Source organism: Mobula hypostoma, chromosome 7 (assembly GCF_963921235.1).
Source record: "Mobula hypostoma chromosome 7, sMobHyp1.1, whole genome shotgun sequence".
Taxonomy (NCBI): domain Eukaryota; kingdom Metazoa; phylum Chordata; class Chondrichthyes; order Myliobatiformes; family Myliobatidae; genus Mobula; species Mobula hypostoma.
In genome coordinates, this window is record NC_086103.1 from 165,660,591 (window position 1) to 165,688,056 (window position 27,466).

A 27,466-nucleotide genomic window follows, 5' to 3' on the forward strand; every position below is an offset into this window, starting at 1 on the left:
TGCTTCAAAAAGTCAAGTTTCCAAACATAATCCCACTTCTTTCCACTAGCAAATTCTCCAGCAACTTTCGCATCATGACAATACAAACAGATAACTCCAGTTTCCAAATCATACATATATATTTCTTGTAACTGAACGTTCATGACCTCATGAACTTTTGGTGTAGCAGTTTCTACTATTTTGTTAAGCCATTCAATGTTAAACAAATTCGCAGTTCTTTTGCGCTTCACGCCCTCTGCTTCTTTTGAATTCGACATAGTGAATCAATATTTTTTCCAATAAAAACTTAGTAAGCTATCTACAGAATTTGAAACAGATCTTTGTAAATTTTACAATATGAACACTGTCCGCCAAACATGGCTGCTGCCGTGATGCAGCTGTACTAACCGGAACAAGAAAGGTGAGGTGATGTAAAATAGTGATGTGCATTGTGGTATTTGAAAAAACGACTAACTAGTTAACAGAAACATTTACCTAAAAGATTAATTTCAATAAGTATAATTATTAATTACTACATTATTTTAGGTAACTAACCTTTTGTGCGCACATTAATTTCCTTTGTGCGCTGGTTGAAAAATGAGTGTGCGCGCACACGCACACAGATTAGAGGAAACATCGGTTCTCAGCCTTCAGCTCTTTATGCATAATATTTCAGTATTCAACAGCCTGCTTAATATGTAGTCATTTAGGTAGAAGACCACAAGACCAGTGACCACAAAATAAGCTCACAGGTCAAACATGGAAGGGGTGCAAGACTCTTCCAGTAGCAGCATCTGGTGACTAAGGTAGTCAAGTCTTTAAGAGTTCAGCAGTCATACTGGGTCATTATGAAGGATAAAGTCCATCATCACTGGTTAATGTATTGTGGTTGTGTCTGTCTAGTGGAGTAACTTGTGAGGCTGAAGTTTTCTCTCTAATCAAAGGAGATTCTGTTGTGCTGTACAGCTGTACCACCATGCTGAATCGGGTAGACACAGAACGTATATGGCAGCTCAAGGTTAGACATTAGTGGGGGTGGCATTACTGCACTGTAGCAGGTAATACAATCACCTTACAGCGCCAACAATAACTGATCGGGAATCGATTACCATCGCCGTCTGGAAGGATTTTGTACATTCTCCCGTGACTGTGTGGGTTTCCCCCAGCTGCCCCCAGATCCTCCCACATTCCAAAGATGTGCTTAAGGATAGCAAATTAGGGGCATGCTATGTTGGTGCTGGAAACATGGCGACACTTGTGGGCTGCCCCCAGCACAATCTTTCAGAATATGTTGGTCATTGATGCAAAATGACGCATTTCATTTTATCGATGCTTTGATGTAGGTGTGACAAATAAAGCTAATCTCCAATCTAGTCTGTCTTTCATGTGATGCTGTAGATAACCGTCAGATACAGAACCCCATTCCACCACCACACATAACCTCTTGGTCTAACAGATCCATTAGTCAAGTAGATACTATCATCCTGATTCAGTAAGGAAACCAGAATGACATTCTCACAGTACCAGGAGGTGTACCTAAAAATAAGTTACCAAACTGACAAGGTGGTTACACTGGACTACTTTTTCCATATTAAACAGCAAAAAAAAAGATGCAGTGGATACAATTAAATGCATATTTGCTTAAGGTATTGAAGAAAACCATCCAGCCCATCAAGTCCCTGCTGACTTTTAGACTAATCCTATTTGCTCACTGACTTCCCTAAAACCTATTCCTGTCACATGCCCATCAAATTTATTCTAATATCTATCATACTCTGACACTGAGGGCAAAGTAGAGTGGCTGATGAACCCACTAACTAGCAATCCTTTGCGATGTGGGAGGACATGCAAACTTCAAACAGAACACTCCAGAAGACAAGGTCTAGCCTGAATCACTCAAGATGTGTGACAGCGATACTACCTGCCACGCTATGTTGCCTGGCATGTACCTCGTTAACCAACTGATCAAATAAAAGCTCTGGAGAGCTGCCACATCATGATGCGAACAGTAAAACAGATTCAGCCAATGCTTCTTAATGATACAAATACTTCAGGGGTAAATTGAACAGACAAGTAAACAGGTAGGGAGCAGAGGGATACCAACCATGTGCAAGTGGATGGGATTATTTAGATTGATGTCATGTCAGCATGTGGTGGGACAAAGGGGCCAATATTGTAGTGTCGACACTGTACTGTTTTAAGGTCAATGACAGGAAGAGGAGGAGAGAGTCAAAAAGAAGGTTTTAAGAAAATTCCAAGCTTCAATGATGGATATCAGAACCATCTTCAGGCAGAAATATTGACTGAATGATCTCCACCAGTATCAATGTTACTCTTCTGCCATTTGGATTCTCTCTGCACGCCATCCAGATAAGGCAAAGACTACAGGACCAACCAGCCAACGTCCCATGCTATAGTATGGAAATATTGTAATTCAGAAAGAGCCCTGCCTCGGCTGCTCTGTAGGTAAGACACTGGAATTTACATGGCAATGCAGAAAATTACCCAGGGCTGCCAAATACACAATAAAAGCTACTGCCCATTCAATCATCAGTAAAGCTTGGGATTTCATAGTTGGAGGTGAAGCATGCCAGCCCAGGAAGGTCTGGACTCAAGTATCTTCAGTGACTTCACGAATAGAACATAGAACATAGAATAGTACAGCACAGTACAGGCCCTTTGGCCCACAATGTTGTGCCGACCCTCAAACCCTGCCTCCATATACCTGTCTAGTAGTCTCTTAAACTTCACTAGTGTATCTGCCTCCATCACTGACTCAGGCAGTGCATTCCACGCACCAACCACTCTCTGAGTAAAAAAACCTTCCTCTAATATCCCCCTTGAACTTGCTACCCCTTACCTTAAAGCCATGTCCTCTTGTATTGAACAGTGGTGCCCTGGGGAGGAGGCGCCGGCTATCCACTCTATCTATTCCTCTTATTATCTTGTACACCTCTATCATGTCTCCTCTCATCCTCTTTCTCTCCAAAGAGTAAAGCCCTAGCTCCCTGAACTCTGATCATAATACATATTCTCCAAACCAGGCAGCATCCTGGTAAATCTCCTCTGTACCCTTTCCAATGCTTCCATATCCTTCCTATAGTGAGGCGACCAGAACTGGACACAGTACTCTAAGTGTGGCCTAACCAGAGTTTTATAGAGCTGCATCATTACATTGCGACTCTTAAACATTATCCCTCGACTTATGAAAGCTAACACCCCATAAGCTTTCTTAACTACCCTATCCACCTGTGAGGCAACTTTCAGGGATCTGTGGACATGTACCCCAAGATCCCTCTGCTCCTCCACACTGCCAAGTATCCTGCCATTTACTTTGTACTCTGCCTTGGAGTTTGTCCTTCCAAAGTGTACCATCTCACACTTCTCCGGGTTGAACTCCATCTGCCACTTCTCAGCCCACTTCTGCATCCTATCAATGTCTCTCTGCAATCTTTGACTATCCTTTACACTATCTACAACACCACCAACCTTTGTGTCATCTGCAAACTTGCCAACCCACCCTTCCAACCCTACATCCGGGTCATTAATAAAAATCACAAAAAGTAGAGGTCCCAGAACAGATCCTTGTGGGACACCACTAGTCACAATCCTCCAATCTGAATGTACTCCCTCCACCACCACCCTCTGCCTTCTGCAGGCAAGCCAATTCTGAATCCACCTGGCCAAACTTCCCTGGATCCCATGCCTTCTAACTTTCTGAATAAGCCTACCGTGTGGAACCTTGTCAAATGCCTTACAAAAAGCCATATAGATCACATCCACTGCACTATCCTCATCTATATGCCTAGTCACCTCATCAAAGAATTCTATCAGGTTTGTTAGACACGATCTGCCCTTCACAAAGCCATGCTGACTGTCCCTGATCAGACCATGATTCTCTAAATGCCTATATATCCTATCTCTAAGAATCTTTTCCAACAGCTTTCCCACCACAGACGTAAGGCTCGCTGGTCTATAATTACCCGGACTATCCCTACTACCTTTTTTGAACAAGGGGACAACATTCGCCTCCATCCAACTCTCCGGTACCATTCCCGTGGACAACGAGGACATAAAGATCCTTGCCAGAGGCTCAGCAATCTCTTCCCTCACCTCATGGAGCAGCCTGGGGAGTATTCCGTCAGGCCCCGGGGCCTTATCCATCCTAATGTATTTTAACAACTCCAACACCTCCTCTCCCTTGATATCAACATGCTCCAGAACATCAACCTCACTTATATTGTCCTCACCATCATCAAGTTCCATCTCATTGGTGAATACCGAAGAGAAGTATTCATTGAAGACCTCGCTCATTTCTACAGCCTCCAGGCACATCTTCCCACCTTTACCTCTAATCGGTCCTACCTTCACTCCTGTCATCCTTTTTTTCTTCACATAATTGAAGAATGCCTTGCGGTTTTCCTTTACCCTACTCACCAAGGCCTTCTCATGCCCCCTTCTTGCTCTTCTCAGCCCCTTCTTAAGCTCCTTTCTTGCTTCTCTATATTCCTCAATAGACTCATCTGATCCTTGCTTCCTAAACCTCATGTATGCTGCCTTCTTCCATCTGACTAGATTTTCCACCTCACTTGTCACCCATGGTTCCTTCACCCTACCATTCTTTATCTTCCTCACCAGGACAAATTTATCCCTAACATCCTGCAAGAGATCTCTAAACATCGACCACATGCCCATAATACATTTCCATGCAAAAACATCATCCCAATTCACACCCGCAAGTTCTCGTCTTATAGCCTCATAATTTGCCCTTTCCCAATTAAAAATTTTGCTGTCCTCTCTGATTCTATGCTTTTCCATGATAATGCTATAGGCCAGGAGTGGTGGTCACTGTCCCCCAGATGCTCACCCACTGAGAGATCTATGACCTGACCTGGTTCATTACCTAGTACTAGATCTAGCATGGTATTCCCCCTAGTCAGCCTGTCCACATACTGCGACAGGAATCTGTCCTGGACACACTTAACAAACTCTGCCCCATCTAAACCCTTGGAACTAATCAGGTGCCAATCAATATTAGGGAAGTTAAAGTCACCCATGATAACAACCCTGTTATTTTTGCAGCTTTCCAAAATCTGCCTCCCAATCTGCTCCTCTGTATCTCTGCTGCTACCAGGGGCCCTATAGAATACCCCCAGTAGAGTAACTGCTCCCTTCCTGTTCCTGACTTCCCCCCGTACTGACTCAAAAGAGGATCCTGCTACATTACCCACCCTTTCTGTAGCTGTAATTTCTCTTTAATCTTATATTCAAAAGTGGGGGCTTTTCACTAATGATCCCCATAACATTCAGTTCCATTTGCAAATTCTCTGCAAAGGAAGCTGCCCAGATGCAGCAAGACCTTATCCACTTCTATACATAAGGTGACAAGTGCAAAATCATATCCATGCCTCAAAATTACCACCCACTGACCATCTCCAACAACAGGAAGTATAACCACTTGCCCAAAATTCAAAGATCAAAGTACTTCTATTATTAAAGTATGTATACAGTATACAACCTCGAGATTCATTTTCTTGGAGGCAGCCACAAAACAAAGAAACACCATGGAATCGACTTAAAGAAAACCTGCACACAAGACCACCGAATTTGTGAGAAAAAGAGCAAATCATGCAAACATCAAAAAAAAAACAAATAATACACAGAACATTCCCAAAAGAGAGTCCACTGCCATGAGCTGCCAAGGCGAGTGAAGCTGGTCCAGGAGCCACAGCTACCAAGTCAGTCAGTTCAGGACCATGTTGAAGACTGTAGGCCACAGCCACAGATTTAATTCTGCGCTGAAGCATCTTGATGAAGTTGCGCAAATAGTAAAGCCGCGTTCAACACTGAAGACCCATTATCTTCAATGTCATTATCATTATTATCCACATTCTGAGGGTCACCATTAACCAGAAAGCCAACTGACCATCCACATAAATACTGCAGGCACACACCCAGGTTAGAAGCAGGTCATCCTTCAGTGACTGGCTCAACAAATACCAATATGATAAAATCTCCTCCAGTTGGTCTTCAGCCGAATCCAATACAAAGCAATCCAATCGATAGCTGCCCCATTCATTACTCTAAGTTTTAATTCCACCCTCCCACCCCAGCCCCACCAAATCAGTGCACTGGAGCCGCAGCGGTTTTGGAGAGAAGAGCAAGAGGGGGTGTCTAGGACTTCAGTGGAATGGCCAAGTCTACAGATATCAGAAGCACAACATGAAAGAAGTGGTAGCACTGGGAAAGGTGCAGAGGAGATTCACCTTGATATTGCCAGGATGGCTGGAGATGCTACATCTGTTTTAACCCACAAGGGATTGGTGAGGAGAGAGTGGAGGGCAGGATCAAGGTTGGTCACTAGAGCAGCTCTCCATTGGAAATACGATTTGTTGGGACACTGGGCCATTCAGGGCTAAATATCCGAAGATTTAATTTTGCTTAAGGCTGCATTCTAGTATGTGATCTTAGTTATGTGATTCTACTAGTGGCTCTGTCAAGACATTTACTTGAAAGTCTTTGGGGAACAGAATTGGAAGTGAGATTTCTTTGGGGCTTGTATTATTCTCTTGAATTGAAGGTTCCTTAAAACTTCTGTCTGCAATGGAACTGCACAAATCCTCAACAGGGCTTGATTGAATTTGCTTATTTAAAAAAAATCAATTACAGCTTATATCATGGTAATTACTTCTTTAACTCTTTTCCCCACAGAAAAACCTGTAAATAGTCATCAAACAAATCCCCAAAGCCACCAGTTAGCTCAAACATTCACATCACATTTCTTTTATAATTCTTCACAGTCATTACATAGTCATTTCAGGTTTCTATCTTGGGTTATTTAGCCACTTCTTCATTATAATAAGTGGTCATTTTGGAACGAGGACATTTTTATATATCACAGTTCCAGGACAGTGATGATGATTATGATGATTATGATGGTGGGAGATCTGAACACAATTTCTCATCCACATAAGTGGAGGGACTCCTTTAAGGCTTGCAGTGTGTCTTACCCAATTCTTTAGTAACCAATAGTCTGAGGTGATGCACAAAGACAGGTGAAAACTCTCCTTCTAACACTCTGGGAATCAACATGAAAAAGTTGAATGGACAGTTTTAAGGAGTGAGTTAAAGTATATAAAAAATGAGTGGTTAATAATTTTGTAAAGTAAGTTCCTATTTATCTCGTCACATGTTCTCATCAACCTCTCCCTAATTTTCAGCTTGCAGCAACTGCAGGGCTTTCCAAATTCAGAAACCAAGTGAAACTGGATAAAATGCTGACTGGTCTCAGCATTTGAGGAGGAAGTTCTTCAGGCAGAGGGTAGTTAATCTGTAGGATTTGTTGCTGCAGAGGGAAGTGGACATTAAGTCATTGAGCTTTGGAGACGGAGATTGATAAATTCTTGATTAGTAAAGAGGCAGAAGGCAGGAGAATGAAGTTGTCAAGTAAAATATCAGCCTTGATTAAATGGTGAAGTAGAGTCAACAGGCCGAGTGGCCTAATCTACTCCCATATCTTATGCTGTCACAAAGAGGGGGAGCTGAAGAAGAAATCATTGGGTGGGACATGCATTTATTATAGGCTTATTTCTTCAACGTCAGCTTACGGTTCATAACATTGAGTGAAAAATATATTTCTCAACGCGATATGTCAGTGAAGTTCGTAAAACTGCCTTTGCAACGAAGTGGAACTAACCTCAGCCCATACAGCACTGTCCCATCAGGGTGGAGGCGAATCATCCGATTCTTCACCGTAACGCCGTGCACAAATGATTTCTTGTCATTCAGGAAGTACGTATCGGGCACCCAGAGCTGATCTGCGACTCGATTATCCAGAGTCAGGTTGAGAGGAATTCCTGAATACGCCAGCCGTTTGTCCCTCCAGTACTGTTGGAAGTACATGGTTATCGTGTAATCCTGTAAGAGAAGTGACATGTACGCTATTAGTGCAGGTGCACCAAGGAGTCTGCCATGGTTCAGATACAACTCACAAACGGAATGGGAATAAATGAACCATATAAAATCATTCTGAGCAAGCAGCTATTAGAGTGAGCATGTGGATGCACAAACCTCAGAAAAATAAATCAGTGTAACATTTCGATGATCTGGCCAGTGTGTTCAGAATAGAAAACAATATCAGAAAAATTCTGTAGTCTTGGATGTTTTCACTGAAGCTTCAATCTTATTCCAAACTACATTTTATTTGCAACTAACTACCCATGACAAATACCCTCAGAGAGTCGAAAAAGTAGCTGCTATAAAAATTATACTGCATCTTTTATTGTATACAGTACTGCCAAAATTCAGAAGTTCAGTTATCTGAGAGAAAATGTAATGTTCCTTCCCTGCAAGTAAGCTGATTACCCTGAATTTTCCATTTCTAAATGCATCATCGAACTTTTACGAGTGTACAAAATTAACAAGTTCATCAACCCATTAAGCTAGGTTATGTAGATGTTAGATTTAGATTGATTTAGATTTATATCAAAGTACACAATGAAATCTGTCATTTGCGCTAACAAGCAACACACCAAAGGATGTGCTGGGGGCAGCCCACAACACAATCCGAGAGCTATAATGCTTGCCAGAACAGCAGAGAACACAACACAACAGAACATACCAAGCAACAAAGCATCAAAAACGAAACAAAACCCCGTTCCTCTCTCCCCCTCACCCACGTACATACATAGTCCTGTAACCACAGCACAAGACATCCTTTTTTGGCCCCCAGTGGAGTTATAGATTTTTCAGATTTTGGGCCCCAACTTCCACAGTGGACTTGCAGAGATTTGCAGATGCAGGCCTCAGCCTTTGGGCCTTGACTGTACTTCTAATTTTAAGTACAATCCATTTCATCACAAACTTACTCTTGACCGTTTGGCCCCCAGAGAAGATATTCCGTATACTTAGTTACAAATTCAGAAAGCAATAAGCTGTGAATTAAGGGAATACTTCACATGAGGCCTGATGCAGAACACATATAGTAATTGGAGAAATTGCCTGTGAGCACCTCCCAGGAAGTTTGAGACTTGCTAGTACTCAGGAGAAATTCTGAGCTTCCTGGTAGGTACACATGACTACTTGCAAGGAAAGTTCAGCATTTTTTCTCTTTCTCTTTCCAATATTTCTCTTCCCAATATTTTTTATTGATTTCTATTTGGAAGAATACAGAGTTCAAGAGAATACAAATTATAAAACAAAAGAAAAAATATAATAGTACCAGATACAGTATATTGAATCACATTAACAAACTCCTTACTCTGTATTCATATAGTTTAGATTAACTCATATATTAGACTATAAACATATTTACTAAAAAAAAGTATTTTAAAAATAAACTCAGGCCCAGTCACCCTGTTTCTGAATTCATAAATGATATATGCAGGACTCTTCCAGAATTTCCAGTTTTGATTTCAGATCCCAACATCTGCTGTATTTTTCTTTAGAATAAATATGAAAGTGGATTAACCATGATATTCCCCTAATTCACTAACTTTGGATGTAAATTTTTGAATAAATGATTTTATATTCTCTCTGGAGGTTTAAAAGGCAAGACTGTTAATTTTGGGATGGATTGCACTAGGTGCATATTGAATGATAAAGGTTAATTTTATTTTTTTTCCCAAGCGAAATATACTCTCAGTGGCCACTTCATTAGGTACCTCTTGTACTTAATAGAATGGCCACTGACTGGAAATCTGTGGTCTTCTGCTGCTGTAGTCCACCCACTTCAAAGTTTGACATGTATTCAGAAATCCTTTCCTGCACACTACAGTTCTAGTGTGTGCTTATTTGAGTTACTGTCACCTCCTGTCAGCTTGAACTAGTCTGGCCATTCTACTGCGACCTATCTCATTCACAAGGTGCTTTTGCCCACAAAACTGCTGCTCACTGGATGTTCTCGTTCTCTGTAAACTCTAGAAACTGTTGTGCAAGAAAATCCTAGTATAGATTGGTAGGTCCTGAGATACTCAAACCACCCCATCTGGCACCAACAACCATTCCAAGATCAAAGTCACTTAGATCACATTTCTTCCCCCATTTTAATGTTTGTTCTGAACAACAAATGAAACTCTTGACCATGTCTGCATGATTTTATGCATGGAGTTGCTGCATCATGATTGGCTGATTAGATATTTGCATTGATGAGCAGGTGTACGTAATAAAGTAGCCACTGAGTGTATTTCCTTTTGCTTAAGCGCTACTCAGTCAGTGAGTATGATGGTTTGATTCAAACGGTGGGTGGTGATGCGCGGTCGGAGAGGGAGCGCTCGCGTGAATGTGGCTGTCGAATTTGTTGAGGGAAAGAGAGTGGGGAGGGAGCAGGAATTGCTGGGAGGGGGTCACGTGGGTCCGGTAATGGTGGACAAGGCGAGGGGGGGGTGGTTGAGGGAAAGAGAGGGGAGAATGAGCAGGATAGGGATTCTGGATCAGAGATAGGCAGCTGGGGAGAAATGGATTATTGTGAAGGGAGAAATAAAGGGAATGAGGAGATAGTGAAGGGGTCGGATGAATGAAAACCGAGACAAAGGGAATAAAAGAATAAGAAATTGCAGTGGAGAGAACTCTGAAAGTGAGGAAGATGAACAAGTTCAGAGAGAAGGTGTTGTCATAATTAGGTTCAATGAGATGGCTCAAGGACACATGAAGAAAATTAACCCATTTGTGCTAACAACAACTGGCAAATAAGATAGGGGAAATAGTATTTGCAAAACTCCTTAATGATGGCAACCTATTGGTAAGATGTGCGAATGAGGAACAACTTGAGAAAGCACTCAAGCTAAAAGAGATAGGAAAATGCAAGGTGGAATACACAGGGTGGGTGGGAGCATGAAACGGTGGTTGTAAAGGAGTGATCACAGGGGTACCAATGAGTATAAAGGTGGAGGAGCTGAAGAGGAATATCAAAGGAGGAAAAGTAATGAATGTTCTAAGACTGAAAACAACAAATGAGAGAATAAAAAGGTAAGTGAAACAGTATTGATTGAATTTGAAGAAGAAAGAGGGCCAAGGAAGGTGTTCCTGGGTTTCATGAGTTACCCAGTAAGGGTGTATGTGCCAAAGCCATTGAGGTGCTATAATTGTCAAAGGTTTGGACACACAGCTAAAAACTGTAAAAGGCAGAGGAGATATGCTAGATGTGGGGGTAATCATGAATATGGAAAGTGTGGAACAGGAGTGCAACCAAAATGCTGCAATTGTGGAGGAGCTCATAATGTGGCATATAGTGGGTGTGAAGTGATGAGATGGGAGAATAAAATTCAAGAAATAAGAGTGAAAAGAAAGATCAATTATGCAGAAGCTGTAAGAATGTCAAGAGAACAGAATAATGCTCCTAATGAACAGGGATGCGAGAGATGCAACAAAGAACAAATGACAGGATTTATGTAGACAAAAAGGCTCTAGTAATATTAATTACAGGAGTGATTAATAGTACGGCTGAGGTAAAGTCAAAAAGTGACAAAATTCAGCTGGTGGTCACAGCAGCAGTGAACCATTTAGGGTTAGTGAGACTGACATGGGAAGAAGTGAGGGAGAGCCTCACTAATCAGTCAAGCCAGGAAGTGTCGTGGGTTGGTTAATACTAATTATGGTGATTCTTTTACAATGGAATGCAAGGAGCTTACTGGCCAATAGCCAGGAATTCAAGCACTTTATTAAAGAAATGGTTGTAAAACCAGATGTAGTGTGTATTCAGGAAACTTGGTTGAAACCAACTTTAGACTTTGTGGTATATGGGTATACAATGATAAGGAAAGATAGAAATCTAGGGGGAGGAAGGAGGTTGTGCTATGTTAATCAAGCAAGGTATACCATATAGGGTACTGGAAAAAGGAGATGATCAGGAATACATAGTGGTGGAAGTGTGGGTGAGAAGGGAGTGAGTGGTTATAATTAACTAGTAAATCCATGTAAAAGGTTGGATTTGGACAGCCTATTAAGGATACAAGGACAAAACAGATATAAAGTAGTGTGGTGTGCAGATTTCAATGCTTACAGCACAATATGGGGGGGATCCGATTACAGATTCAAATGGAAAGGTAATTGAAGATTTGATGGAAGAAAGGGATTTGGCCTGTATGAATGATGGTAGAGGAACAAGGATAAACATAACAACAGGAACTGAGTCAGTATTAGATATTATGTTAGTGTATAATACTTCGGCTGGCGTTAGTAACTGGGGAGTTTGGACTGCCTCAACAGTAGGCAGTGATCACTACCCAGTTTTATGTACAGTGGGTGAAAGAGTTGAAGTAAGACCAGGTGGTGGAATCCCAAGGTGGGTGTTTGGAAAAGCAGATTGGGGTAAGCTCCAGAAGTTGAGTGAAGAAGCATTGACAAAGATTAACATTTCTGGAAATATAGATGAATTAAACAGGGCAGGTGACTTCAGCGATTATTATGGCAGCAGAAGGATCTATACCTAGGAGTAAAAATAGGATGAATAGAAAACTGGTACCATGGTGGACAGAGGAATATTGTCAGGCTGTAAAAAACAGGAATAGAGCATTCAGGCTAGTTAAAAGAACCCAAAATATGCAGCATTTGGTTCAATATAAGAAGACACAGGCGGTGATGAGAAGAACTATGCGTCAAGCTAAAAGGGCAAATTTGAGGAGTTTTTGCAACAAAATAGGAAGAACAACACCTGTGGGAGAGGTATGGGGAATAATTAAGAGGATGGGGGGGAGATAGAAGGGAATGGGAATGTCCAGTATTGATATCTGAGGGGGAAACAACAGTCTCGAGTAGGAATAAGGCTGAGATCATTTGTACGGATACACACTTCAGAAAATTTGTCTGAAGAAGGAGAAGGGAAAGAACAATGAGTTAACACCCAGGTGTGTTAAACAGGAGGGAAGAAACAGATGATATAATTGATGATCCATTTACATTGGCAGAAATGGTGAGAGCAATAAAGAGATCGAGACCAACCTCCCCAGGGAAAGATCTGATGTGCTATGTTATGCTAAAAAATCTAGGAGAAGGAGCACTCTTGAAGTTGCTGCATTTTTATAACAGAGTGTGAGAGGAGGGGAGATTACCAAGTGCATGGAAAGAAGCAGTAGTTATTCCAATAAGGAAACCTGGCAAGGATCCATCAAAATCCACTAGCTACAGACCAATAGCATTAATATCAAATATATGTAAGATAATGGAAAGGATGATAACAGAAAGGTTGTCATATGAGCTTGAGAAGAGGGGAATGCTGGTAAGTTATCAGAGTGGTTTTAGGAAGGGAAGGAATTCCATGGACTAAATGATAAGGTTAGAGACTGAAATAAGAGAGGCCCAGGCAAATAAAGAGTCAGTAGTTACAGTGTTTTTTAACATTGAAAAAGCCTATGATATGATGTGGAAGGAAAGATTGTTAATTAAACTGCACAAGATGGGGGTTGGTGGGAGAGTTTTTAATTGGATTAAAGATTTTTTGTTTGGTAGAAAAATTCAAGTTCGGATTGGATCAGAATTATCAAAACAGTACATAGTGGAAAATGGCACACCTCAAGGTAGTGGGATTAGCCCGTTACTTTTCATCATTATGATCAATGATGTCTTCACAAAGGTACCAGTGGATATAGGTAGGTCACTGTTTGCGGATGATGGGGCCTTATGAAAAAGAGGCAGGAACATGGACCATATAATCAGGAAACTACAAGGAGCAATTGATGAAGTGGTGGAGTGCAGTTATGATTGGGGATGTAGATTTTCAGTAGAGAAAACTCAAACTGTATTTTTCACCAGGAAAGGAATTGAGGTAGGGAAGAAGTTAAGGATGTATGGGATTGAATTAGAAAGGGTTGGACGATTTAAATTTCTGGGAGTTATATTTGATTCACGATTAAAATGGGCAGACCATATCAGGAAAGCTGAGGAGAAATGTAAAGAAGTAATAAATGTGATGAGATATTTGACTGGTAGGGAATGGGGAGCAAGTTGTTCAGCGTTGAAGAGAATGTATGTGGCTTTAGTAAGATCTGTGTTGGACTATGGATTTACAGCATATGGATCAGCAGCTAGGTCTCTTATAAGGAAACTGGATGTGATTCAGGCTCAGGCTTTGAGAGTGTGCAGTGGGGTTTTTAAAACGTCACCAGTATCAGCCCTACAGGTAGAAATGAGAGTAATGCCTTTGGAACTAAGAAGGATGCAATTGATGACAAACAACTGGGCTAATTTGCAGGGGCACAATGATTCTCACCCTGCTAAAGGAGTGTTGCAGGAGTGCTGGGAAAATGAGAGGTCTCAGAGGGATAACTTTAGTCGGGTAGGGAATGATATTGCTAAAGAATGTGGAGTGTTTGGTCTAAGGATAAGTCCTTCAGTAGTTTAACCGGTTGTAGCTCCATGGAAGCTTGTATGGCCTGACATAGACTGGCATTTGTTAGAGGTAAAAAGGAAAGGAAAATATAAAACTGATTTGGTAAGTGCATTTAACTGTCATGTGATGGAAAAGTATAGTGATTATACTCAGATTTATATGGATGGTGCTAAGGAACCTGAAACAGGAGTGACAGGGTTTGGGGTGGCTATACCAGCAAAAGAAATTGGAATCAGCAGAAGAACATCTAATAAGTTAGGGGTGTTTACAGTGGAGATGTTGGTTGCGTTGCGACGGGTGGAGAAAGCTAGACAAGTCAAAGTGTTGATATGCTCAGATTCATCCTCAGTTCTAGCAAGTTTAAGGTCTTTTCACTCAAACAGTCAGCAAAATGTACTTTATGAAGTCCTTCAGTCAGTTACAAGAATTGCAAATCAGGGAGGTCAGGTAAAATTTCTATGGGTTCCAGCACATGTAGAGGTGAAGGGGAATGAGAGAGTGGATGAGTTGGCAAAGAGGGCGTTAAAGAAAGAAAATATAGAAATGCACACTAGTATCAGTAAAGCAGAGGTTAAGTGTGTAACCTGGGAAAAAATCAACCAAATGTGGGAAGAAGATGGGACAGGGAGGGGAAAGAGAGGCATTTATATCAAATACAAATAAGTGTTGCAGGTACTAGGGTAGGTAGTGGATACAGAAGAGAGGAAACTGTGTGAACCAGGTTAAGGCTGGGGCACTGTGCATTAAACGAAACATTGAAAATGATGGGGAAAACATCAGACAGGATTGTGTGAGGAATGTCAGGAAGCGGAGTCAGTAGAACATGTAGTTCTGAGTTGCAGGAAGTATGGGAGACAGAGAGAGATGATAAGAATTAACCGAAGGGAATTGGGGGTGCAAGAATTCACATTAACAGGGTTGCTGGGCATGGGTGAGAGAGCACAGGTTAGGGTATTTTTAACTTTCTTAAGGGCACAGGGTTTTTTTTATATCGGAAATGACAGATGAGCAGGAATAGGGTACTAGGATGGCCAAAGAGGGGAGGATAAAGTGTAGGTTAGAGTATGTGTGTGTGTGTGATTGGGTGAAGGGATTTAGAAAGTAAGTCTATTGCACACTCCGGAGCAGAAGGTGGCGGTAGTGCACCATCAAGCTGGGTGCCAACCGCCGTAAAACAAGACGGAGAAGAAGGTGAAGTATGATGGTTGTCTATTCTGGAGATTGCCACAGACCAGGTTATATTAGGAGTCATACCCTCAAAAAGAAACTTCAACCATGGGGATAGTCAGCACAAATGTATCAATCTTCAGTCTACCAATGGTCTTAAGTCAACCTGCCCCATTACCTTCTATCTTGTGCCTTTGGGAAGGATGGAACAGCTGAAAGAATGCTCAGAAAGTTTTTAATAACTGTCAGACTGAGAGGGGTATGGTTGCAGATGGAGGTAAGTGGTAGAATCATATTGGCTTCTCTGGGATCCTTTACAGGGATCTACCATTTGTGAAGGCTCCTATGCATCAACATGCACATCATAAGCAGGCAGTGAATCATTAGTTAAGCATATCCTTTTCCGTTCCTTACTGAATGAGGTCATCATGGGTATTAGAGCCATAAAGTACTATAGCACAGTAAAAGGCCCTTCACTCCATCTTGTCCATGCTGGCCTGGTCCCATCAACATGCACGCTCCAAACTGCTGTCATCCACAAACTTCTCGGACATTGTAATTGAACCTGCATCTACCATTTCCGCTGGCAGCTCATTCCACACTCGCACCGTCCCCTAAGGGAAGAAGCTCCCCCTCATATTCATCTTAAGTACTTCACCTTTCACCTTGAACCTGTGACTTCTAGTTCTATGCTCAACAAAATCCCATGGAGAAAACAAACAGAACTCTCCTGCGTTCCAGGGAAGAAAGTCCTAACCTGTTCAATCTTTTCCTGCAACTCAGATCCTCAAGTACCAGAAACATCTTTGTAAATTTTCTCTGCACACTTTAAAGCTTATAAATATCTTTTTGTAGTAGGTAACACTGGCCTTTTTGATTCTTGTTGCTGTTTGCACTGGGCTAATTCTACTTTGGGAACAATTTTTTTAAATATTCAAAAAAGAGTGGCATTGATAGCCTCCTTACATAAGAAACGGGGTGTATGGGGCGTCAGGGAAGGGTAGCACCTCTGGTGGGGGAACATGTCACATCCTTTTCAAGGTGGTTAGTCCACCTTTGGTCCCCACCTGGCACTCAGCTCTCACCTGTGGCTCCCCGTAGCTGTTTGCATGCGACAGCGGCCACACACCGGGCAGCGGCTTCGACAAGCCGGCTAAACCAGGTGAGGGTAGCCGACGGGTCTCAAACCCTCGGTGAGATAGGGAGTTGTCTATCCCATCATGTGAAGACAGACTCCTGCGGATTGAGCGGACGAGACCAATGGAAGGTCCAACGGTCAAGAAGGCAGTCTCTGCAAGCGTCATGGAATATGTAGAGCAGGGCAAGACACAGAAGACGTCCTGGTCATCCACTGCGCCTAGTCCCATCTCCAGCCGTCTCGACTCTGTCTTGCCACTGGATCCATATGGGAATTGGGAAGAGAGAGTGAGGCTGACGCTGCGCAACTCTCCCTCACTTAAATCCAAATCTTGCACTAGTCTCGACACCATCAATAATGGTGTCGAGGTCCTCACTGACGTTGACGATGGACGAACACATAAGAAACTCAGGGTCTGAGTAAACATCCTAAAGTAACCTCAATGAATCTTAACATTCAAAGTTATGCAAACAACAGGAATTCTGCAGATGCTGGAAATTCAAGCAACACACATCAAAGTTGCTGGTGAACGCAGCAGGCCAGGCAGCATCTATAGGAAGAGGCGCAGTCGACGTTTCAGGCCGAGACCCTTCGTCAGGACTAACTGAAGGAAGAGTGAGTAAGGGATTCAAAGTTATGGATAGTTTTCAGCTAGTAAAGATGACAGCAAATGTCCAGCTAATTTCTGTTTGAATCCTTTCCTATTCGAGGTGCTGGAAGACCCACAACTCCATTTAAGCATTCAGCCCCCACGTTCCAGTGACCTACTATAAGCAATCTCTTCTGTTATTGTCTTAGAAATGAAAGAAAGAAGAGCTTTGGGATCATGTAACAGTGGGTTGCAGCATTGTCCTTTCAACTCCAGTGTCTAAATTAAAGCTCTGTCACACCAGTAGCAATCTTTTTTTCCCCAAACCATTGGTTATTGGCTCTGAGATTAGCCTTTATCACATAGTTTCAAAAATCTATATGGCAACCCAGCATAGAAACAGATCTTTTGGCCCAAATGGTCAATGTGGAACATAATACCCATTTAAATAGTCCTATTTGTTTGGCCAACATCCCCTAAATCTTTCCTATCCATGTAATGATTCAAATGCCTTGTAACTGTTGTTACCGTGCCTGCCTGAAACACTGCCTCTGGTAGTTTGCTCAACCTACTGAAGAAGCAACCATTCAGGTCTTTTTCTAAAGCTTTCACTGCTCACCTTTAAACTATGCCCCCCTAGTGTTTGGTTCTCTTTCCCTGGGGAAAAGATAATGTGCGTTCTCCATATATATACCCTTCATGGTTTTATGTACCTAAGGTCACCTCTTGGTCTCTGACAAACCAATAAATAGTTTGCCCAACCTCTTATTAGATCACAGGCCCTTAAGCCCTGGCAACATTCTCATAGACTAAGCTACCCATTTTACTAGGTACCTTTTGTACCTAATAAAGTGGACACTGAATGTATGCTCGTGCTCTTCTACTGCTGCAGTCCATCCACTTTAAGGCTCAACATGTTGTGCATTCAAAGACACTATTCTGCACACCACTGTTGTAACAAATGTTTATTTGAGTTACTGTCACCTTCCTGCCAAGTTGAACCAGTTTGGCCATTTTCCTCTGACTCTCTCATTAACAGAACTGCTGCACACTGAATGTTATTTGTTTTTCACACCATTCTCTGTAAATTCTAGAGACCGCTGTGTGTGAAAATCCCAGGAGATCAGCAGTTTCTAAGATACTCAAACCACCTTGTCTGGCACCAGCAATCATTCCACAGCCAAAGTCAGATATGCTGTATTTCTTAAAACGCAAGCAACAGGAATTCTGCAGATGCTGGAAATTCAAGCAACACACATCAAAGTTGCTGGTGAACGCAGCAGGCCAGGCAGCATCTCTAGGAAGAGGTACAGTCGATATTTCAGGCCGAGGTCCTTTGTCAGGACGTGACGAAGGTTCTCGGCCTGAAACGTCGACTGTACCTCTTCCTAGAGATGCTGCCTGGCCTGCTGCGTTCACCAGCAACTTTGATGTGTGATACTGTATTTCTTCCCCATTCTAATATTTCATCTGAACAATAACTGAACCTCTTCACCATATCTGTATGCTTTTATGTACTGAGTTGCTTCCAAATGATTGGCTGTTTAGCTTTTTGCATTAATAAGCAGGTGTACAGGTGCATCTAATAAAGTGGCCACTGAGTGTAAATTGTCTTTGCATTCTTTACAGTTTAATGGTCCCTTTCATAGAACAGGGCAACCAATATTCCAAGTGCAGCCAAGACATCTCTCTGACACAGTGGTGTCAAGAAAACAACCTCTCCCGCAATGTTGCAAAACAAAGGAGCTGATCATGGATTACAGGAAGAATGCAGATGGGCCATCTCCTATTGACAGCAATAGATCTGGGGTTGAGAGGGTAAACAGCTTTAAGTTCCTCAGCATCCACCTCACCAAGGACCTCACGTGGTCTGTACACAGCCTCTGCGTGGTGCAAAAGGCACAACAGCGCCTCTTTCACCTCAGATGGTTGAAGAAGTTTGGTATGGGCTCCCAATTCCTAAGAACTTCCTACAGGGGCACAATTGAGAGCATCCTGACTGGCTGCATCACTGCCTGATATGGGAACTGTACCTGCCTTAATCACAGGATTCTGCAGAGAGTGGTGCAGACAGCCCAGCGCATCTGTAGATGTGAACTGCCCATGATTCAGGACATTTAGAAAGACAGGTGCGAGAAAAGGGCCCGAATCACTCCAACAACAATCTATTCCAGCTGCTACCATCCGGGAAATGTAACCGCAGCATAAAACCCACGACCAACAAGCTCCGGGACAGCTCCTTCCACCAGGCCATCAGACTGATTAACTCACGCTGATTTGAGTGTATTTCTATGTTACATTGACTGTTCTATTCATTATAAATTATTATAAATTACTATGATTGCAAATTGCACATTTAGATGGAGAAGTAATGTAAAGAGTTTTACTCCTTATGTATGTGAAGGATGTAAGAAATAAAGTCAATTCATTCATTCAGTCAACAACGTCTTGCATCTTGGACAACTTTCAGCATGGCTGGAGCACAAAACCAGGGGCCAAATACGGTTCAGTTCAAATCCCAACTGGAGTAATGCACCAAATGTTTCTGTGAAAGGATCCAGTGGCTTTTAGAGGGGCATTGAGCTGATTACACAGACAGACAAATCAATTTTAATTTATTTACATATACAGCATGGTAACAGGCCCTCTCAGCCTAAAGAGTGTATGCCACCCAATTACACCCATGTGACCAATTAACCAACTAACCTATATGCCTCTTGAACGTGGAAGGAAATCAGAACACCCAGAAAAAAATATAGTCATGGGGAGAAGGAACAAACTCCTTACAGACAATGCTGAACTTGAACCCAGGTCACTGGTACTCTAATAGCATTACACTAACCCCTATGCTACCAGGCTTCATAACTTATATAAGTAATTATGTATACACATGTCACTAACTCAGCTCAGTCAGAATCAGAATCAGGTTTATTATCACCACCATGTGATGTGAAATTTGTTAACTTAGCAGCAGCAGTTCAAAGCAATACATAATCTAGCAGAGAAAAAAAAAATAAACAAGTAAATCAATTATGTATATTGAGTAGATTTAAAAAACGTACAAAAACAGAAATGCTATATATTTTAAAAAGTGAGGTAGTGTCCAAGGATTCAATGTCCATTTAGGAATTAGATGGCAGAGGGGAAGAAGCTGTTCCTGAATCGCTGAGTGTGTGTGCCTTCAGGCTTCTGTACCTCCTACCTGATGGTAACAGTGAGAAAAGGGCATGCCCTGGGTACTGGAGGTCCTTAATAATTGACGCTGCCTTTCCGAGACACCGCTCCCTGAAGATGTCCTGGGTACTTCGTAGGCTAGTGCCCAAGATGGAGCTGACTAGATTTACAACCCTCTGCAGCTTAATAATTGACGCTGCCTTTCTGAGACACCGCTCCCTGAAGATGTCCTGGGTACTTTGTAGGCTAGTGCCCAAGATGGAGCTGACTAGATTTACAACCCTCTGCAGCTTCTTTCGGTCCTGTGCAGTAGTTCCCACTCCATCCCCAGACCAGACAGTGACGCAGCCTGTCAGAATGTTCTCCACAGTACAACTATAGAAGTTTTTGAGTGTATTTGCTGACATCCCAAATCTCTTCAAACTCCTAACGAAATATAGCCGCTGTCTTGCCTTCTTTATAACTACATTGGTATGTTGGGACTGGATTTGATCCTCAGAGATTTTGACACTCAGGAACTTGAAACTGCTCACTCTCTCCACTTCTGATCCCTCTATGAGGATTGGTATGTGTTCCTTCCTCTGACTCTTCCTGTAGTCCACTATCAGCTCTTTCGTCTCAATGACATTGTGTGCCAGGTTGTTGCTGCGGCACCATTCTACTAGTTGGCATATCTCACTCCTGTATGCCTTCTCGTCACCACTCTACCAACAATGGTCGTATCATCAGAAAATTTATAGATGGTACTTAAGCTATGCTGAGCCACACAGACATGTGTATATCGAGAGTACAGCAGTGGGCTAAACACACATCCCTGAGGTGCACCAGTGTTGATCGTCAGTGAGGAGGAGATGTGACCACCAATCCGCACAGATTGTGGTCTCCCCATTCAAGCTTATAAGGCCAATGAGGTGATGTGACTGAAGAGAATCACTGCAGCAGGAATGAAGCCAAGGTATGGAATTGCATGGACAATAGTATTGGAAGACACAGTGGAGATGTACGAAGAGGATAGCCTAACATTCTCTAGAATTTAGAAGTGATTATGCGGCTGACTTCAGACCAAGTCCCCACAACGTTCAAATTATGGCCAAGAGTGAAATCAGAAGCCAATTTTCACCAACGCAGAATTGAAATTTATAACAAATGCCCAGGCTCTCCTGCACACCTGCCCCCACCCCCTAAAGTGACTGTGGGAAAACTGAAGCTTTAAAGAATGCAAAGAGAAGGTTTTCTGTCCGAGTATAAATGGATACGTGCTGAATTAGTTAAAGATAATTGATGCATAGATTGGTTAAAATCTCATTCTCTGATGGAAGTGGGTAGGGGAGATGAATGGTCCTATATACCGCTTGACTGGCTCCAAGGCTATTAACTCACAATGACTTTACTCACTTCTTAGTGGAATGAATCCACATTGCAAAGTTTGGCATTAATTGACGGTCCTAACTCAAAGGCTAAAATGTTGCCTGGTAAATAGCATACTAATATATGTATTATAACACTTCATAATCAGGACTTAGTATCCCTGAGTGGCTGATCGCAGCCAGCCTGTCTGGAGTTGTTTATGAATGTATTTGGCTTGCTTGACCTTTCTGTGAGGGCAAAGCAAGAGTGGATCTCAGGAATATTTGTCAGCTAATCCTTTGTTCACTGAGGCAGCAGACATGGTAGACACGAGGCCATGAAGATTTGTCTGGCCCATACAAAGATTACACATCTTTTCGTTGATCATTAAAGTTAATGCAGCCTCAAATATTTATCAAGGGCAGTCTTGGTGTTAATATCACTAATCAGCTATAAGCATTGGCCTTTCTATCAGCATATTTTCTAGATTCACTAAGAATAGAGAAGAATGGAAGCTTTAGAGAGGGTGCAGAGGAGGTATACCAGGTTACTTCTGGTAATTGCCCCCACTTCCACTATTCCCATTCCGTTTCCCTCACTTAACTAACTTCCTTACCTACCCATCACCTCCTCTGGTGCTCCTCCCCCTTCCCTTTATTTGATGGTCTTCTACTCTCTATCAGATTTCCCCTTCTCCAGCACTTTATTTCTTTTACTATCAATTTTCCAGCTCCTTATTCCACCCCTCCCCCTCTCCCGGTTTCACCTATCACCTACCACCTCGTACTTCTTCCTCCCCATACCCCCACCCCACTTTCTTGCTCTAACGTCATCTTTTTTCTCAGTCCTGTTGAAGGGTCTCGGCTTGAAACAGCGACTGTTTAGTCTTTTCCATGAATGCTGCCTGGCCTGCTGAGTACCTCCAACATTTGCATTTTGTGTGTATTGCTTGGATTTTCAGCATCTCTAGATTTTCTCACCTTTATACCAGGATGCTGCTTGGATCAGAGAGCACATCTAATGAGGAACACTTGAGTGAGGTAGGGAACAAAGGAGGATGAGAGGTGACTTGATGGAGCTTCATAAGATGATAAGAAACATGGATTGAGTGGATATCCAGAGACTTATTCTCATGGCAGAAATGGTTGACAAGAGGAAAAATAATTTTCAGGTGATTGGAGGAAAATATAAGGGGGATGTCAGAGGTGAGCTTTTTTACAGATAGAAGGTTGATTTCAGGGCATGCACTGCCAGGGTTTGTGGTAAGAGGAAGGTTTTTAAGAGAGGCACATAGATAATAGAAAAATGGAGGGATAACTGGCATGGAAGAGTTAGATTGATTTTTGAGTAGGTTAAAAGGTTGGCATAACATCATTGGCCAAAAGGCCTGTACTCTGATGTAATGTTCTATGTTATGAAGAACTGTAGAGAAGTTCGAGCTCGCAGTTCCAGGAGTTAAGTGCTAGTGATGGACAGAAGTAGGCAGAGCACTTCACCCTTCCTCAGCTTGAGGGAGAAAAACCAGATGGATGAGCCAATTGTGAATGTACAGGTAGGTATATGAATCAGAAGCAGAATTAGGCCATCCAGCTACTAAAACCTGCTCCACCATTTGATAAGGTCACAGAATCATTATTACATACATGGCTTTCAGCAACAACTATCAATTACTCATTTACACTAATAATATATACTTTTTATTTCCATACTGCCTGCATATTCGTCACTTACACTCAACTACACACTCGGGACAATTTACAATAACACATTAGTTGCCAACCCATCCTTCTCTGGGTTGTTGGAGGAAACAAACGCTTAGTGGAAATTCAAGTGGTCACAGAGAGAATGTGCAAAATCCACGTGGACAACACCTGAGGTCAATATTGAACCTGTGTCTCTGGATTTCTGAGTTAACGGTTCAGCTACACTGCACTCCTGTACTGTTCATTGCCAATCTGATTGTAATATTCACTTTGCACTCTCCTCCTCTTGCAGTAACCTTTCACCTCCTTGCTTACTACTGCAATTCCTACCAGTGCCTCAAAGATTGTCAAGATTTTACTTCCAACACTGAACCGTACTGGATCATTTGTGAGAATGTGGCAAGTACGTATACGGTCAATTGATCATGTGGTGAATTGATTAGGCCTATGCGCCGGTCGTGCATGCAGCCTGGTACAGCCGTTCCGATCTATTCTTTTACTTTCTTCTTCTTACTTTTTAATTTACGTTATTTTTTGTATTTTTTTCTCACGGTAACACATCGAAGCTGCACCCTCTCTAATATGCTGGTAGAGAGAGTTTTATTTGGGTTTTCTTTAGCGCTGGAAATAGTTACATCCCGACATGTGGGACAGAAGTGAGGTCGCATTGTGTATTCCACGGACCAGCAAATTCCGGTCGGCTTAGCGAACAGAGCAGCAGACACCCCTGTTGAAATCCGGAGGAAAACACACAGAGGGGGATCATAAAGCCGAGGAAAGAGGACCGGGTCAAGACAACAGAGACTTTTGGAGAAGAGGAGTTCGGTGGGTTCCGCCTCACCGGAAGTGCACCGAGAGCGGTAAGCGGCATGAAGGAGTGGGGTGCTTACTGATATGGCTAACAACGGATGGTGCAGTCCGAGATATATTATGATCGAGGAACGTGTTTGCAGACTGGATATTGAACTTTTTACTGTTGGACTTCGGCCACATTCCACCGTGATACAACACTGGGCGGCACGGGAGGTCGTTCCTGCCTGTGGCCATTGAACGTGCAGCCCCTCCCGTGGAGGGTCAGACACCCTGAGCCAATAGACTGGTCCTGGAATTATTTTCCATCTGGCATAGTTTTGCATTTTGTTGTTTGATTGTTGGGGTTTTTTGTATTGCTATATTTACACTCTATTCTTGGTTGGTGCGGCTGTAACGAAACCAAATTTTCCTCGGGATTAATAAAGTATATCTATCTATCTATCTATCTACATAAGAGGTACTCTCTTTTTGCATGGGCTTACGAGTGTGCATATTTTCCATCTCAGAAGGCCCGGTTCATAGTTCCCACACTGTAAGTTGTCCAGCATGTGCCGTGTCTAACACAATTCGGCAATCACTAGGAATGAAGGGATACACAGAGGAGGCAGGAGATTGGGGCTGAGAGGAAAATTGGATCACCCAACGATGTAATGGTGAGCAGACTCCATGGGCCAAGTGGCCTAATTCTGCTCCTATATCTCTATATCTTATGGTCTTGTGGTGTAAACACATTTAATCCTACTACTCCTTGTCATTCGTGTTCTGCACATACCTGACAACCAGCTATTGAGAAAGAGAACTCCAAAGCCTCATAATACTTTTCAAGATTGAAATAATAGCCCCAGCTCTGTCTTATTTTTAAACATGAGCCTGAGTTCAAGATCCTTCTACAAGGGCAAGTAATATATCCACATGCACCCTGTTATTACTCTAGGATAGTGCCTGTTTCAATCGCCTCTCGCTCTTACAGGCTTCAGAAGATACAAGCCTAACCTGTCCAACCTTTCTCTCATGAAACATATGACCTAGAAATTGAGTTTTGACTATTACTAAGTGGGTGTTGTAATATTTTGTGTACTCCACAGTGTATAAACCTCAAGATCTATAGCTCTCCAGATTTAGGCCTCAGTTAATTGCTGTTAGTGAGTTGTGAAGAGAACTCTTATCAGGATAGCTCCAAAATTTTATAAGCCCATGATGGTTTCCTGCAATCAGGACCTTGGACAGGGACCAATTTCACCCATGTTGCCTAGAACGACAAGAGAATCGGCAGTATGAAATGACCTCTGGGAAACTTTTAACTATAGAGCTCCCAGGACACAGACCCGCACACCCCAGACAGCCACTAATAGGAAGGAATTAAAGGGAGGAGACCCACTGAAGTTCTATGTCAGAACTCTGAGGATGAAGCCAAAATAGAAATTGCTGCAAATTTTTGGAGGCTGGGAAGCAGGAAAAAAAAGCCAATGTTTCAGGTTGATGATCTCCCATCAGAAGGGTGAACAGTTAGAAATCATATGTGATAGAGGTGCTGTCCTTCAGATGAGATGTTAAATTAAACCACAAAGAAAGAATTCTGATTCTGTTCCTTTCTCCATCACTGTTGCCTAACCTACTGAACAGTTCCTGCATTTTTTTAAATATTTATTTTGGGCCTCCAGCACCTGTAGTTTGTTTGCTTTTTGACTCTGAGGATGAAAGTGTTACGGTACCACCCCCATCCCCCTTTGTTTCATGTAAGAAATGTACTTACATTGGTCATGAAATGGGAACCAGCTTGAAGTTTAAGCTAATTCATAGTAAAAACAAACTGTTTCTGGTGTTTGCATACAAATTACATAATTATCCTTTCCCTTCAACACCCATCATGCCAGTAATGACAAGCTGTGTTTGCATTGGGAGATAATGCTATTTTGTAAGCAGTGCACTTCTTGGATTAGCATTATCGCAGGGATTTATACCGGCAAAGAAGTCAAGGATTTTCAGACTATTACCTAGATTTAAATCTGAGCCACTAAACTCCTTAAGCATGCTGATTCATTTCAATGTTGAGACTTTGTTTTATTTATACTAATAAGATAAAAGTTTTTGAACAAAAAAAATCCCAGGTATCTCAATTATCAATTAAGTGATAGACATTGTTCAAATTATGTGATGTGGCTCGTAATGTGTGTTCACCAATACTACTCTAAATGCCTCCAAGTGCTAAGAGATGACAGAGAATTTATAATATTTACAATTAAAATAAATTTAGCACACGGCTTAAATGACTGAAGAATTGTACATAGGGCTTCATACTACCAGCATACAGTTTTACTTGCCTATTTTTGACTCTTTTTTGCTCATAATTTCCAATTGATTTGTATTATTCTAATTACACTTACTCTAGCCTCAGGGTCCCCAATCTTTTTTATGACATGGATCCCACTATTAAACGTGGGGGTCCAGGGATCCGAGGTTAGGAAGCCCTGCTCTAGACCAATTTTCTATTCATCATTAATACTCTATAACATACAGCTCTTTAACCCTTTTGGAATAAAATCTCTCCACCCTAGCACAGATCTTCTCTCTACCTCTCTGCCCCACCCCTTTGCACTTTAAAATTTGTTTCACCACAGAATTTTACCCAGTTCTGAAAGAAAAATCAACCTGAACCATTGGTTGTGTTTCCCCTTCACTGGATGATGTCAGACCTGCAGCATTTTCTGCTTTGTAACACCTTAAGGATTGTCCACTTGGTTTTGTGCACAGGAAATCATGTCTCATGAATTTGATGAGACCTCCTCCGCCCGACTTTCCCCCCTTCTGATCCAGTCCTGCTGAAGGGTCTCAATCCGAAACATCAACTATTTATTCATTTCCATAGATAAGGCCTGGTCTGCTGAGTTCCTCTAGTATTTTGAGTGTGTTGCTCTGGATTCAAGCATCTGCACAATCTCTTGTCTTCATGATTTGATTGAACTTTTTTTCAAGAGGTGACCAAGAGATCGATGAGGGCAGAGTGTTAGACATTGTCCACAATGGACTTTAGCAAGGTCTTTTGATGAGGTCCCATGTGGAAGGCTGGAGCAGGAATTTAAATCAGGTGGGGTACAGGGTGAGCTAGCCAATTAGACACAAAATTGGCTTGGTCATCAGAGACAGGGAGTGGGTCAAGGACAGTGCCTTTTCAGATTGGAGGCCTGTAACCAACATTACACCACAGAGATCAGTGCTGGGTCCTTAGCCGATTT

At 42.2% G+C, this 27,466-nt stretch overlaps 1 protein-coding gene across 3 annotated transcripts in view; it reads right to left on the reverse strand.

Annotated features, from left to right (window-relative positions):
- Positions 1-27,466, reverse strand: part of gabrb3 (gamma-aminobutyric acid type A receptor subunit beta3) — a 729,956-nt gene that overhangs the window by 99,614 nt on the left and 602,876 nt on the right. For all 3 annotated transcript variants that reach the window (XM_063054508.1, XM_063054507.1, XM_063054506.1), the window contains one exon: positions 7,676-7,896. In XM_063054508.1, coding sequence (XP_062910578.1) covers positions 7,676-7,896 — 221 coding nt within the window. The remainder of the gene's footprint in view (positions 1-7,675; positions 7,897-27,466) is intronic.